Below are 16,014 nucleotides of genomic sequence, written 5' to 3'. Positions count from 1 at the left end.
AGGGCTTTGGAAGTGATTAAGTCATGATGAAGTGATTCCTCATGAATGGAATTAGTCCCTTTGTATTAGAGGCTCTAGACAGCTCCCTTAGCCCTTCTGCCATGTGAGGAAGGGCAAAGCAACAAGGCATCATCTGTGAAACAAATAGCAGCCCTAAGCAGACACCAAGTCTGCTGGCATCTTGATCTTGCACTTCCCAGCCTACAGAACTGTGAGTAATATATTTATGTTGTGTTTACATTACCCAGTTTAACGTATTTTGTTAGAGCAGCCCAAGTGGACAGAGACAGAAGGTAACAGGTACTATTTGGAAGAAGACACAATTGAGGATTCTGAGTGTTGGAAATACTTTTTTTCTTGATGGGGTGATGGTTATAAGGCCTCAGAATCACCCATGAAGCTATTTGCTTATGAGTCATGCTGTTTTTGGTACACATACATTTCTTAAATTAAAATATTTATCACGATTTCTGTTTCTTCTTCCTTATACATGACTATGAAGATTTTACTTCAGAATCTCCTGATTGACTCTCATTGCTCCATCCCACCATCATTTTGTATTCCCACCATGCTTTATTTCTGAAAACTTGTTTTTGCCTCACATGTCCAAATCTACCAGTGACCATGTTATGCCCTTTGTTCCTAGAATTTCCTATCTCTTTCTTGATTGACACCTTTAATTTCTTCTCTGCCTCTCTCTTCAGCTTTATTCATAGATGACTAGACCACCCAAGAGACCTATCGAAGTCTACATTTCAAAGAACTTTGCCTCACCTCGGTTGATAGTAGGAGGAACTGTATAGGAAGAGGGTAACAATTTGTTAGAATAATCTTGATAATGGATAAATCTACATCTGCTCTATCCCCATTTTATTCCCATAGTATTGATTGCTTCTTCATAGTCACATTTAAAACTGCTCATTCCTACCTTCATTTATTTGACTGAGAGTTCCATGAGACTAACTTGGTAGACATTTATTATATTTTTTAAGTAAAAGAAAGCCTGCAAAACATTGAACAAATTTAGCAATTGACGTACTTAAGTATGAGATTTACATATAAAACCTAAAGTAAACAAATTTATTTTGTGTTTCAATGGGAAACAAAAGAAAGTGTCTATCTCAACCACTTTATAATGTCCTATTAATTGAGAAGAGTATAAAGGTAAGGAAACCATCATTTAATGGCAGAATGTGTGCCAATCCATTTGGTGTTTTATATTCATCATTCTCACACTGAATGTATAAGGTGGGTGCTGTTATGTTAAATTAGCACTTTTAAAGAGAGAGATGCAGAGAAGTCAAGTAACTTGCTTAAGATCATGTAACAATTAAATGACCTAGCCAAGATTTGAACCTCAGATTGTGTGATCGAAAACCCATGGTCTTTCTTCTGTATCTTGTTGTCTTATATCTAGGAAGGTTAATGAGACATACGTGTATACTAAGGAAGCAGGGACTGCTGATTCCTTGCATAACATTTTAAAATATGATTTTTTATTGGCATCCCTTTATTTTGGTGCTTAACATTTAATATCTAAATTAAGAGACATTATCTTTATATCTTTTGTAATGCACCACTTTCAGAGTTATCCATCAAACCAGTTGGAAGTCGTTAGAAATTCCTAGAGACTGCTGATAACAGTGCTAAATATCTTTTCATTAGTTCCATTCATTAGCTTCAATAACTGAATATATTAACTAGACCCCACATGTATATTAATCCCATAACTTATTAATGCTCAGAATAAAATTCAATTGTTACATTTTTAAATACATGACTTGATTGCTGAATGAAATAGAAGTGCTATTTAAGGATTTTAACACAAATTGTGACTGTTGAATGTTGCCTCTTTAATTTTTTTTCAAATAAATACTAAAACCACTTTTTACAAACACTTATATACAAAGAGACACGACTTTCAAAACAATTTAACTGTGATTTAGTAGTGGGTAGGAAAAAAATAAAGCTCTCGTTACAGGCAGTATAAAAATTTTTTAAGAGTCTTAGGAATAAAATGGCCTCCTTAAAGTAACTTGTATAAAATTTGATCTACTGATAAAATTTAATTCTGCATTTCTTCTTTAGATACTCAGTGTTAAGTGAAAACTGATTTATATTTAGAATGAGTTATGACAAAGTACCAGTTGAATTTTTAACAGACCTAGCATGTAGTTCCTATCCTAAGTATTTTGTCTGCTTCCTGCTGACTGACCAGCTGAGTACCAATGGCATCACCTGCAGCTTGCCTGGCCTGTTGACTAGAGGCAAATGCATAGAGCAGCTGCTACTAAGGAGGTGAGACCACAGAAGTGCCAAAAAAAAAAAAAAGCAGTTTAAATAGAGATGCCTAAAGCAAAAAAAAGCAAAAAAGAATACAGATTTTCTTTTAAATGTAAGGCTTACTTGTTTTTTTTTTGTTTGTTTGTTTTTGTTTTTTTTTGTTTGTTTGTTTTTTGAGACGGAGTCTTGCTCCATTGCCCAGGCTGGAGTGCAGGGGCGCAATCTCGGCTCACTGCAACTTCCGCTTCCTGGGTTCAAGCGACTCTCCTGCCTCAGCCTCCCAAATAGCTGGGATTACAGGCACCCACCACCATGTCCGGTTAATTTTTGTATTTTTAGTAGAGACAAAGTTTCACTATTTTGGTCAGGCTGGTCTCGAACTCCTGATCTTGTGATCTGCCCACCTTAGCCTCCCGAGGTTCTGGGATTACTGGTATGAGCCACCGTACCCCACCCTAGGCTTACTCTTTTTTTTTTAACTATTGAAATAGTTTTACTTAGACACAAGCTAAAGCACTTCACAAGTCACGCAATTAGAACACTCTTAAGTAGAATGATGTTTGGAGTAAAGTGGGAAGAAGTAAATGGTGTGCATACCTTCGCTTGTCCAGCTTTTGTGATGGCAGGAATATTAAAGTGCTGTCCAGTGTAAAAATGTACCCCACTGAACAGGATCACTGCAATTGAGTCTCCTTCCTTCTCAATTACTTCAAGGATATCCTCTATTCTTAAGGTTTCTTCCCCCTAAATCAAGTTAGGCACAAGTTAGGTCATATCAATAATAATAAATTTGTAATTTCATATTGCCAATCTAAATTTCACCGTGAGCTCTTTTGCATTAGAAGATTTTTTTTTCAGATTAAGGCTCTTTAAAAATCTGACATAGAAGCAGCATTTAAGCATATTTTTTATTATTAAGAAATGATAATTAAAAAGTAAAAAGTGGTTTTTAAAGTGAAAGTCTGCAAAAGCCTAATTGTTTGATTTATTCTCTAGTTTTTAAAAATTAATTTGTAACATTTCCACAGCTATAAGTTGTTTTCTCCTTATTCCTGACTAATAAAACACCATAAAGTGCAAGAAGTCTATTATATAGCAAAATAAATGATCAGAAATTGGTATTGTATTTATCAGTCTAATATCCTGTTATTTTTTCCAAAAAAATGCCAGGTACGGTGACTCACGCCTGTAATCCCAGCACTTAGGGATGTCAAGGTGGGCAGATCACTTGAGGTAAGGAGTTCGAGACCAGCTTGGCCAACATGGTGAAACCCAGTCTTTATTAAAAATACAAAAATTATCTGGGTGTGGTTGTGCATGCCTGTAATCCCAGCTACTTGGGTGGCTGAGGCATCTACCCAGTAAGTTTTCTTTTCTTTTTTTTTTCTTTTGAGATGGAGCTTCACTTTTGTTGCCCAGGCTGGAGTGCAAAGGCGTGATCTTGACTCACCACAACCTCCACCTCCTGGGTTCAAGTGATTCTCCTGCCTCAGCCTTCCAAGTAGCTGGGATTATAGGCATGTGCCACCACATCTGGCTAATTTTGTATTTTTAGTACAGATGGGGTTTCTCCGTGTTGGTCAGGCTGGTCTTGAACTCCCGACCTCAGGTGATCTGCCCACCTCAACCTCCCAAAGTGCTGGGATTACAGGCGTGAGACACTGCACCCGGCCATGAATTTTCTCCAGTGCTGTCTGACATGATTTTGAGGTCAATGCATCATTAATTACATTAATATTTGGGGGAAGCTCATTAAGATATCATCCTATAGTTTACTTTTAATTTTTAATTATTTTGGTATTTGCCAATTACTCTGCTCATGTTAAGAGAGTATGTGTGTGTGTCAGTGTGTATGTTTGTGGGTGTGTAATACATTCTCTACTAGAGGAAACTAGGAATTTGTTTACAAAATGGGCATCAATAAAAATCGGTATCCCAATATTAACTGGATTGTTATTAAAATCTCTGAATTATTAAGTGAAGTATACTTTATATAAATAAAAGAATTTCACTAATTGTAAGTAAAATTAATAACTTAGCAATCCAAAACTCTTTATTCTTAAAATAATCTATATGGTTTACCTGCTGTAATTTCCAATAAAGTGGTAAGGAAAATATTATAGATACTAATACTTAATTTATATCTTAAAAAATCAGTATTAAGCACATAAGAAATGTATTTCTCCATGACAGGGTACGGCCCTCTCTCATGTTGATGTGTTCTAGGTAATGCTCAACAGTGGTCCCAAGATTATGAGTAACTCATGAAACTCCACAATATTTTGGTCACTTATGTCATTATTAGCAGCTATATTCATTTTTGCTAGAAACTAACAATTTATATCCTCTCAATTTATATCCTCTAAGGTGAGAACTTTTTATTCCATTAATTTATTGCATGTTGGCAAATGGAAGTGAACAGAGTATATCTTTAATCTATTCAAAGTAATTCTGGGTTGAAAGAAGTAATTGTTCAAACAATGACTTAGCGGCCTGGGATCCTCTTATGTGAAACCCAAAATTTATTCTGTATGATTCACCTAGTGACAAATTACACAAGTTGCAGGGTTTCCATGTCAAAGTCTGTGCAGCTGAGCCTTGTATCTCTATTAATATAAAGTACACATTTAGGTCTTAGGTCAAGCCTGATTAGATACATGCTTTTGTTATCTGTTTAAACATAAAGGAGTCTCAGAGAATAAAGTAACTTTCCCAAAGTCACATACCCAGTAAACTGGAGCGTCTGAGACTTCACTGGAAATATTAGCCAAGCTGTAAATCCCAAACTCTTCCCATTATACCACATCCCTTTCTTCACTATCCTACTCTAAACACAAAGAAAATGTGTGATACTTAGAATAAGAGGGGACATGAAAGATAGTCACGATTCCATTTCAACAAATAATTCTGGTCTTTAGCATGATTTTAATGGCACCCATGGGCACAACATTTGAAATTGAAAATGATATAGTGAATTTGTCACCCTTTTCCCATCCCATTGAAGAATATGGCAGACTCCAGTGGTATTAACAGAAAAATAGTTTGCTTGCCATTTGGCTAGCCCTTGAAAAATGAAAATACATACACATCTGAGTTACTCCATTTTAAGTAAAATGATCTAATAGTAACAGAAGTATGGGTCCTTCATGCTTTCTTGAAAGTTCCATTAAAATAATGAAGATTTTAATAAACTTTTGAGGAAAATGAATAAAATATCAATACTAAACAAGGCATGATGAATATTTCTTTCTTTCTCATATACCTCTCTTGGCTTTATCATCCGCATACTTTCTTCAATGTTAAGTCCGTGAAGTTGTAGTTGTGACTCAATAGCATACTAAAAAGGAAAGATGATTTATTTATCAAATCAAGCTGAGAGCACAGAAGTACACTGAAATAACAAAGTAAAAATAAAGGCATATTACTATATTAAATCCAAGGTGAAGGTTAAAACACCTAAACAAAATACACAGCAGAGAAGAACCACTTAATAAAATTCACATATAGAATTCTGAAAACAGAGGGATCTTCTTGATTTAAGAAATTATAAGAGATTTTAGAATAAGAAATTAAATAATCTAAGTCAAAGTCAGAATTTGCAAAATAAGCAAAGTGAATAGTAGCGACTTGTTATGCTTGAGCCTAGGATATAGAAATGGCTTACCCTAGGAAGAGTAAGTTAGCTAAAAAAAGGCATTAAGAAGTTTACTTCATAAAGAGTATCAGACATGTATGCAGATAAGCCACCACACCAACATGGAATCTTTTGCAGATATTAGGATTTTGATCCATTTTAGTAAGATATTAGGGTTTTATTCCTTTTGACATAATTACTTGCCCTGAAATTACAAGGGCTAGAATAATAGCAATAATACAGAGAAATAAAGTTTCTCTAACACCAAAACTAAAATATAAAATGTACTTTTGAAATTTATTTATTATTTACTTTATAAAGACGAGTTCTCACTATGTTGCCCAGGTTTGTCTCAAACTGCTGGACTCAAGTGTTCCTCCTGCCTTGGTTTCCTGAAGTGTTGACGTTGCAGGCATGAGCCACTGTGCCTAGACTTAAAATGTACTTTTATTTGTGTTTATGTCTGAAACCATTAAATTTCTTATCAAGAACAAACATCTCATCCAGTAAGAAACTACCAAATTTCTTATCAAGTAAAGTAATGTGACTTTTTTTTAGTAAATCACAAGAAATATTTTTAATCTCTAATAAATAATATTTCGATAATAATGGTCCAACATGCTAGCATGATATGAAAAGAAACTGGACAAATAAAAGTTTATATTCCTATTCTATTTAGCTAAAGGGTTAAGCACTGGGGTTTGTATTGATTTGATTTCATAAAATAAAACAGCAACAAGAATTAATAAAACATTTATAACTGCACTTGATTTAGACCAGTGGTTTGCTCAGTGTCTTTAAAAAGACTAATAAATCAATGTTCCTATTCAGTTCTCTCTTCCCTTAACAGGTGTTTTACTTTAACACAAGAAATAAAGCTATAATCTATTAAAAAAATCTAAATCAAAAGCCTTTGACAGATCTTTTTATTGTAAGATTGCTTGGAAAAGCTTAGTGAGTAAACATTCAAGTCAGGCAAATGATACACTGCTCTAGGAAGAGTAGAAAGAACAGAAATATAATTTGAAGAAGTCCTTACATGATCAGAAGGGAAGGCTTTGGCTTCTAGAAGAATTTTGTATCGTTTTGGCGTAGGCTTAAAAAATGATAACTGCAATAAAATGGATTTATTGAGAAAGCATTAATGCACAATTTATACATTTGTTCATTTTATGCCACACTTTCATTTTATAATCTCCAGTATTTTAAAGACATTAATTAACTCAACATCTTAAGTGTTTGTCAGGGCTACCTTTTCAATTAGCCTGTTTCCAGTGAATTGCAAAGAGAAAGAAGATATTGGCTCAATTTGCTTATCAAGGAAACAGCAAACTCGGGGAAAAATGTGAATGAGATAACAAATCCTCAAACTTTACTTATATATTAATAGATGAAACTTAAAGTCTCATGATTAACCACAAAAAAAAAAAGATGTTAATTGAAAAATTAGCTTCCCAAAGCATTTCATGGTAATTTTGATGGCATCACACTGAAATATTATGGTCTATGTATGTCTTATTTGTATTGACAGTAGCTCATTTGTTCAGTGAAGCTCTTTCATTTCTCCACACTGTTCCTAGAGAGTGATATTAACAATAATAACAACGAAGATAATAGCTACTATTAACTGGGTGTTGATCATTGGCCAGGGCGCTAAAGCAATTATCACATATTATTACATTTAATTATCATGCAGATCTTTGAGGTAGATATTATTTTTCTTATTTTTACAAAGGAGAATGTTAAGACTTAGAGATGCCAAAAGCCTTTTTTCAACTTCAAATAGGCATTATGTAATTTAGCTGGGAGTCAAATCCAGGGATATCTGAACTTGTAGACATGTTTCCAAAACATACTTAAAAAATGAAATCAAGATTCTTCAAAGCATTGGGCAATCACCATTAACACAATATCCCAAATAGATAATATATTTGACATTTTAAGGTAAAACTATTTATTAAGATGTAAGAAGTACTTTAAACACATTACTCATTTAAGGTACTAGCCCCCTTTCTAAAAATGTAATTCTCCAAGTCTTTTTTAACCTATATTAATCTACAAAAGTATACTGATCCACTAACTCACTCTGCTGAAGCTATTGGAAAATTGTCTTTCCAAAAAGCTCAGTGCTTTGCTAGCATTGTACATCACTGTTTTGCAGGCTTGCAAGTAGTTTGCCTATTTACTCATTATGGCTCCTATTCTTTATTTTCCCAGACAAGAAATGTTCATTATTCTAAAGCTCTTCTCAAGAGTCAACTCTTCCATGATCAGGAAGAAGCTATTATATCATGGTCCAGCATTTCCTAGTAAAAATGAAAATAACCTCACAGTTTATTTTTAAATAAGAAACTCCCAGAAGCTCATGAATTAAAGATAGAAAAACATCAGATTCTGTAAATGAATGTGTTCTAAACATTAGTGGGAGAGAAAACTTACCAATAGAAGATGTAAATTTACAGTCAAAGCATTCATTAGGGCTATTTCTTTCTCATTGGCTCCTGTAAAATAAGCATATCATAATTTAGATGTTTCTATTATGTCTAAAGATACTGAAAAAACAAAGAAGGAAGGCTTCACTCAATCATTCTTAACGTCTTTAGAGATAAGGGCGTATTTGATGTGTCATCACAAAGAAATGGAAATTTTCCCACTTGACTCATTTTATCAAATGATATCTGGACTTAGATGCACATAGCTAGCTAAAATTATGTTTCTTTTATGATGTAGTAAGTAACAACAAAATAATGAAGCATTTGCTTTTGCCTGTAAACTAAAAAATGATATATTCTATTATCAGCTCAATTGTCAAATTCCCAAGGAGCATATTTTTGTGGTAAGTATATCTTCAAAGGAATCTAAAAAGATATTAAGGCCAATTACATTTTTAAAGTTGGTTGCTTCCAACATCAAATTAAAATGCACCTTTTATAAAAGGAGGTTACTTTGTGAATCATAACTCACTGTTATTACAGTGAAATACATAACAAGACAAAACAGCTGCATAGCAAATTATGACCCAAATAGCTCTGACATTTATTCATACACACTGAGATAAAAGATAATATAGACATGTATTATCTGATGAGAAAATATGCAAAAGTCAGATATCCACTACATAATTATTAATATAATCTGATCTAATTCCTGCTAACAAGGGTTTTGACACTAGAAACAGATCCAGAGACAGGGAATACATTGGTTACTTAAGAATTCAAAGCATAATAACAACAATAATAATACCATCCATGTTTTGAGTTCTTATGATGTTTCTTCAAGGCAATTAGACCTGTGTAATAGAAATTATGTCCCTTTACTGTCACTGAGAAAAATGGGATGTGTACCTTAATGTTTGAAGGTCGAGCTAGATGTTAGAGAAAACGTATAATACAAATCCTACATTTTGTATCCAGAGGGATATTTCTGAGAGTCTCATTTTAAAAGAATAGACAGTAAGTAGAATAAATCTAATAGATTCCAGGATAAGTTCACTAGAGGGGAGAAGCCATGTAAATAAGTATATAATTTAAGAATTTATATTTCAACATAGCCATTTAAGGAAGGACCTGTATCTTTATTGCGTCAAGGAAAACTTCTTGTTGCATTTGCCACGTAGATTTCTCCATTTGACAGACAAGGTTGATGAACAAGTGGTGGAAGTTAAAAGATGTATCTCTGATCATTGTAAGGTCAATAATATCTTTTTTTTTTTTTTTTTTTTTTTTTTTTTTTGAGACGGAGTCTCGCTCTGTCGCCCAGGCTGGAGTGCAGTGGCGCGATCTCGGCTCACTGCAAGCTCCGCCTCCTGGGTTTACGCCATTCTCCTGCCTCAGCCTCCTGAGTAGCTGGGACTACAGGCACCCGCCACCGCGCCCGGCTAGTTTTTTGTATTTTTAGTAGAGACGGGGTTTCACCGTGGTCTCGATCTCCTGACCTTGTGATCCGCCCGCCTCGGCCTCCCAAAGTGCTGGGATTACAGGCGTGAGCCACTGCGCCCGGCCAAGGTCAATAATATCTAACGTCAAGGGGCAATAAGAAAAATCTCAGTGTATATTCCTAGAACTAAATGAAATTTGTCCTAGATATACTAAATAGATATGAATATAAGCTTATGTTGCATATAGTGACATATGCCTTCTTCTTTTCCATGTTTCAAAGAGAAGATTTCTTTGAAATATGGTTTAAAAAATACCACCATCTTCATTATATTTGTTTCTCTACATTATTGTGGAGGCTAAAGCAACTCCATATTGGGTGTTAACCTGCCATGTTGACTTCTGAGTAACCCTTATTCTGGGAATGCCTTTAAGATTTCTATTTAAACTACTGCTCCCATAAATCCTGCTCTTAGGCAGATTCACACAGCATTCTTGCCTTTCCCTGAGAGGTTGACTTCAATTGTTCCACACAATCCTTCCCTGTGTTTTACATGTAAGTTCTACCTCTGGTGGGTAATGGTGTGGCGGGGAGTGGGTGGAGGGGGGGATTCACTATCTAATCTTGCTGTTGCCAGTTGCCGGGACATCATGACTTCTGTTTCTCACTCCCTATTAAATGTTTCTTTCTGAGAAACTGGATTTGTTAGTCTCTTTCTTGGGCCTTTCAGCTACCTCCGATTTGGGGGATAGGTTTGCATAAACTGCCGACCACAGAACAATTATAGTGTGAATTTTTACTGCTATTTCTAAAACAAACACTAAAGTAACTTGGTCTTACTCTTGACTCCCTGTTATTTACACACATCTTTTGGGAAAATCATTTATTTAAAAAAAATGGCAGGGTGAGTGGAAGGAGGAAAGAAAAAGCAATATGAAGAAAAATACAGAATTAGTAGAAAGAGAAGCATTTCAAAGAATAAAGTGAGGAGAAAATTAAAGAAAAAATAATTATCACAAATAAAAATCAAGAAATGGAAGAGGCAGGAAGAAGGAGACTTTCTGTAGCTCAGACATTCCTTTTTTGCTTAAATATTATATTCTGATTAAAATGGATATCGTGGTAGACTGAGGCAGGAGGAATGCTTGAACCCAAGTGTTCAAGATGGGCTTGGGCAACACAGCGAGATTCTGTCTCTGCAAACAATTTTTAAAAATTAGCCAGGTATAGTGGCATGCTCCTATAGTTTCAGCTACTCTGGAGGCTGAGACAGGAAGAGTGCTTGAGGTTTTAGTGAACTATAAATTTTACCACTGCACTCCACACTCTAGCCTGGGTGACAGAGTGAGAACCTGTATCTAAAAAAAGCAAAAACAAAAAACAAAGAAAGAAATAAGAAAACAAAAAACAGATAAAAAGAAAAAGAAAAACATAAAAGAAAAAAGAATTTGGATATAGGCTGGGCGTGATGGCTCACATCTGTAATTCCAACACTTTGGGAGGCCAAGGTGGGTGGATCATTTGAGCTCAGGAGTTCAAGACCAGTCTGGGCTACATGGTGAGACCCTGTCTCTACTAAAAATACCAAAAATAGCTGGACATGGTTGTGCATGCCTGTGGTCCCAGCTACTTGGAAGGCTGAGTTGGAGGATTGCTTGAGCCTGCGGAAGGTCGTGGGGCAGGAGAGGTAGCAGTGCACTGCGGCCTGGGTGACAGAGGTAGATTCTGTCTCAAAAAACAAAAACAAACAAAAAAAGGATATAGATTCCTGGACATTTTGGTTCTCCAAACAATACAATGTTCATTTTGAATCACCTAAAATTTTTCTGGCTTGGGAATGTGATGCACTTACACACATGTTCCCCTCCAGATGTGCTGGGCAGAATTAAACTACTCTTACACTTGGTATAGAGCTTCCCTCATCTCACTTTCAACGGCCTCCTCAAACTTGGACCAATTCTTTGTAAATAATCCCTTCCTGATTTGAATAATTTGTCTGTACACATACACAAACATTATTGTACAATGGACCACTTTAAATTAAACTTAACTGAGCACATCACAAAATGCAATCTTCATCTGCTACTGACCTTTGTCCAAGGACAGGGTTAGTCCAACATGCAAGAATGTGTACACCTATAACCGTGGGTGGTGCAAATAGTAAAGTTTCAAAACATTAACATAAGTGTTTATTACAAATATTACCTAAAGGCACTAAATAATTTAGCATTCTTAACATCAAAGAGCTACAACAGACTGATTTTTAGTGTACAGGCATACTCTGTTTCATTGCACTTCACTTCATTGTTTTTTGTCTTCTTTTATTTTGTCACTGGGCTGGAGTACAGAGGCATGATCACAGCTCACTGCAAACTCGGCCTCTCAAGATCAAGCAATCCTCCTACCTCAGTTGCACCACGTCCAGCTAATTTTTGGTATTTTTGGTAGAGACAGGGTTTTACAATGTCCAGGCTGGTCTCAAACTCCTGAGCTCAGGCTATCTGCCTCCCAAAGTGCTGGGGGGATTATAGGCATGGGCCACCACACCTGGCATTTTGTTTGTTTTTAAAACAAACTGTAGGTCTGTGGTAACCCTCCATCAACTGATCTTATCAGTGCCATTTTTCCAAAAGCATGTGCTCACCTCATGTCTCTGTATCACATTTTGATAATTCTTGCAATATTTCAAACTTTATTATTATTTCTATGATCAATTATATTTGATGTTAATGCTGTAATTATTTTGGCATGCCACAAACCACATTCACATAAGACAGAGAACTTAATCAATAAATGTTGTGTGCTCTGACTGCTCCACTGATCAGCCCTTCCCCCATTTCTCTCCCACGTCTCCAGACTCCCTATTCCCTGAGACTCAACACTGAAAATAAGCCAGTCAATAACCCCACAATGGCCTTTAAGTGTTCAAGTGAAAGGAAGCGTCACATGCTTCTCTCTTTTTTTTTTTTGAGACGGAGTCTCGCTCTGTCACCCAGGCTGGAGTGCAGTGGCCGGATCTCAGCTCACTGCAAGCTCCGCCTCCCGGGTTCACGCCATTCTCCTGCCTCAGCCTCCCAAGTAGCTGGGACTACAGGTGCCCACCACCTCGCCCGGCTAAGTTTTTGTATTTTTAGTAGAGACGGGGTTTCACTGTGTTAGCCAGGATGGTCTCGATCTCCTGACCTCGTGATCCGCCCGTCTCGGCCTCCCAAAGTGCTGGGATTACAGGCTTGAGCCACCGCGCCCGGCCTGCTTCTCTCTTTAAATCAAAAGCTAGAAATGATAAAGCTTAGTGAGGAAAACGTGTCAAAAGCCAAGGTAGGCTGAAAGCTAAATCTCTTGTGCCAAACAGCCAAGTTGTAAATGCAAAGAAAATGTTCTTGAAAGAAGTTAAAATTGCTACTTAGTGAACGTAAGAATGACAGGAAAGACCAACAGCCTTGATATGGTTTGGCTGTGTCCCCACCCAAATCTCATCTTGAATTCCCATGTATTGTGGGAGAGACCTGGTGGGACGTAATCATAGGGGCAGGTCTTTCCTGTGTTGTCCTTATGATAGTGAACAAGTCTCATGAGATCTGATGGTTTTAAAAATGGGAGTTTCCCTACACAAGCTGACTCTTTGCCTTCTGCCATCCATGTAAGATGTGACTTGCTCCTCCTTGCCTTCTGCCATGATTGTGAGGCTTCCCCAGCCATGTGGAACTGTGAGTTCTCTGGAAAACCTCTTTCCTTTGTAAATTGCCCAGTCTCAGGTATGTCTTTATCGGCAGCATGAAAACAGACTAATACAGTAAATTACTACCAGTAGAATGGGACATTGCTGAAAAGATACCCCAAAACGTGGAAGCAACTTTGGAACTGGGTAACATGCAGAGGTTGGAATGGTTTGGAGGGCTCACAACAAAACAGGAAAATGTGGGAAAGCTTGGAACTTCCTAGAAACTTGTCAAATGGCTTTGACCAAAATGCTGATAATGATATGGACAATGAAATTCAGGCTGAAGTAGTCTCAGATGGAGATGAGGAGCTTGTTGGTAACTGGAGCAAAGGTGACTTTTGTTATGTTTTAGCAAAGAGACTGGTGGCATTCTGCCCCTGCCCTAGAGATTTGTGGAACTTTGAACTTGAGAGAGATTATTTAGGGTATCTGGCGGAAGAAATTTCTAAGCAGCAAAGCATTCAAGATGTGACTTTGGTACTGTTAGAGGCATTCCATTTTAAAAGAGAAAGAGAGCATAAAAGTGTGGAAAATTTGCAGCCTGACAACACGATAGAAAACAAAATCCAAATTTATGTGGAGAAATCCAAGGTAGCTGCACAAATTTGCAAAAGTAATAAGGAGCAGAATGTTAATCCCCAAGACAATGGGGAAAATGTCTCCAGGGCATGTCAGAGGTCTTCACAGCAGCCCCTCCCATCACAAGCCCAGAGGGCTAGGAGGAAAAAGTGGTTTCATGGGTGGGACCCAGAGCCTGCCTGCTGTGTGCAGCCTAGGGACTTGGTGCCCTGATTCCCAGCCACTACAGCCATGGCTGAAAGGGGCCAAGGTACAGCTCAGTCCATGGCTTCGAAGGGTGCAAGTCTCAAGCCTTGACAGCTTCCATGTGGCGTTGAGCTTGTGAGTGCACAGAGGTCAAGGTTTGAGAACCTCCACCTAGATTTCAGAAGACGTATGGAAATGCCAGGCAGATGTTTGCTGTAGAGGTGGGGTCCTCATGGAGGACCTCTGCTAGGGCAGTGCAGAAGGGACACAGAGTCCCTATTGGGTCACCACCTAGTGGAGCTGTGAGAAAAGGGCCACTGTCCTCCAGACTCCAGAGTGGTAGATCCACTGACAGCTTGCACCATGCGCCCAGAAAAGCCGCAGACACTCAACACCAGCCCATGAAGGCAGCTGGGAGTGAGGCTGTACCCTGCAAAGCCACAGGGGTGGAGCTGCCCAAGACCACATGGGAACCCACCTCTTGCACAGCATGACCCAGATGCGAGTCATGGAATCAAAGATCATTTCAGAGTTTTAAGATTTGACTGCCCCACAGGATTTTGGACTTGCATGGGACCTGTAGCCCCTTTGTTTTGGCCAATTTCTCCCATTTTGAACAGCTGTATTTACCCAATGCCTGTACCTCCATTGTATTTAGGAAGTAATTAACTTGCCATTTATCTTACAGGCTCATAGGCAGAAGGGACCTTCCTTGTCTCAGATGAGACTTTGGACTGTGGACTTTTGAGTTAATGCTGAAATGAGTTAAGACTTTGGGGGACTGTTGGAAAGGCATGATTAGTTTTGAAACGTGAGGACATGAGATTTGGGAGGGGCCAAGGGTGGAATGATATGGTTTGGCTGCCTCCCCACCCAAATCTCACCTTGAATTCCCACTTGTTGTGGGAGGGACCTGGTGGGAAGTAATTGAATCACGAGGGCAGGTCTTTCATGTGCTGTCCTCCTGATAGTGAATAAGTCTCATGAGATCTGATGGTTTTAAAAAGGGGAGTTTCCCTACACAAGCTCTGTCTTTGCCTGTTGCCATCCACATAAGATGTGACTCTCTCCTCCTCACCTTCTGCCACTATCGTGAGGCTTCCCCAGCTATGTGCAACTGTGAGTTCTCCATTAAACCTCTTTCCTTTGTAAATTGCCCAGTCTTGGGTATGTCTTTATCAGCAGCTGAAAACAGACTAATGCAAGCCTTATTGCTGATATGGAGAAAGTTTGAGTGATCTAGTCAGGTAATCAAACCAGCCCCAACATTCCACTAAGCCAAAGCCTAAACCACAGCAAGGCCCCAATTCTTTTCAATTCTTTGACGCCTGACAGAGGTGAGGAAGATGTAAAAGAAAAGTGTGAAACTAGCACAGGTCGGCTCATAAGGTTTAAGGAAAGAAACTTAGAAGTTCAAGGTGGACGTAGGCCCCAGGAGTACATACTCCCCAAGAGGAGTACATAGCATAGGAGCCAGGCAGTGACCGGGGTGCAGCAGTGCCACTGCCTGCATAGGGTCCAGGTGCACTTCTGTATCATCGAATGCAGATCCTTTTGTTGATGATTTCTTCAGTCGACACAATTATTAGATCTTAAAAATTTCTTCATTTCAATTGAGAAAATAGAGGCAACTACTCTTTGTAAATAAAGATGCATCCAGGCCTGACTTGGAGGACCCAAGGATACAAGAAACCTTGAAGAGCAGTCTCTCAACAGGGCATCATGACAGCAGCAA

The 16,014-nt window shown here is 37.8% G+C and overlaps 1 protein-coding gene across 1 annotated transcript in view; it reads right to left on the bottom strand.

The window, feature by feature from the left end:
* The window catches only part of KYNU (kynureninase), a 164,308-nt gene that overhangs the window by 73,419 nt on the left and 74,875 nt on the right, over positions 1-16,014 (bottom strand). Inside the window, exons 5-8 of the mRNA XM_005573072.4 lie at positions 8,357-8,418; positions 6,957-7,028; positions 5,546-5,620; positions 2,881-3,027 (exon numbers count right to left, since the gene is read on the bottom strand). Of these exons, the coding sequence (XP_005573129.1) occupies positions 2,881-3,027; positions 5,546-5,620; positions 6,957-7,028; positions 8,357-8,418 (356 nt within the window). The remainder of the gene's footprint in view (positions 1-2,880; positions 3,028-5,545; positions 5,621-6,956; positions 7,029-8,356; positions 8,419-16,014) is intronic.

Source organism: Macaca fascicularis, chromosome 12 (assembly GCF_037993035.2).
Source record: "Macaca fascicularis isolate 582-1 chromosome 12, T2T-MFA8v1.1".
NCBI lineage: Eukaryota > Metazoa > Chordata > Mammalia > Primates > Cercopithecidae > Macaca > Macaca fascicularis.
The sequence above is the reverse complement of the archived record's forward strand: the minus strand, read 5'-3'. Positions and strand labels throughout refer to the sequence as shown.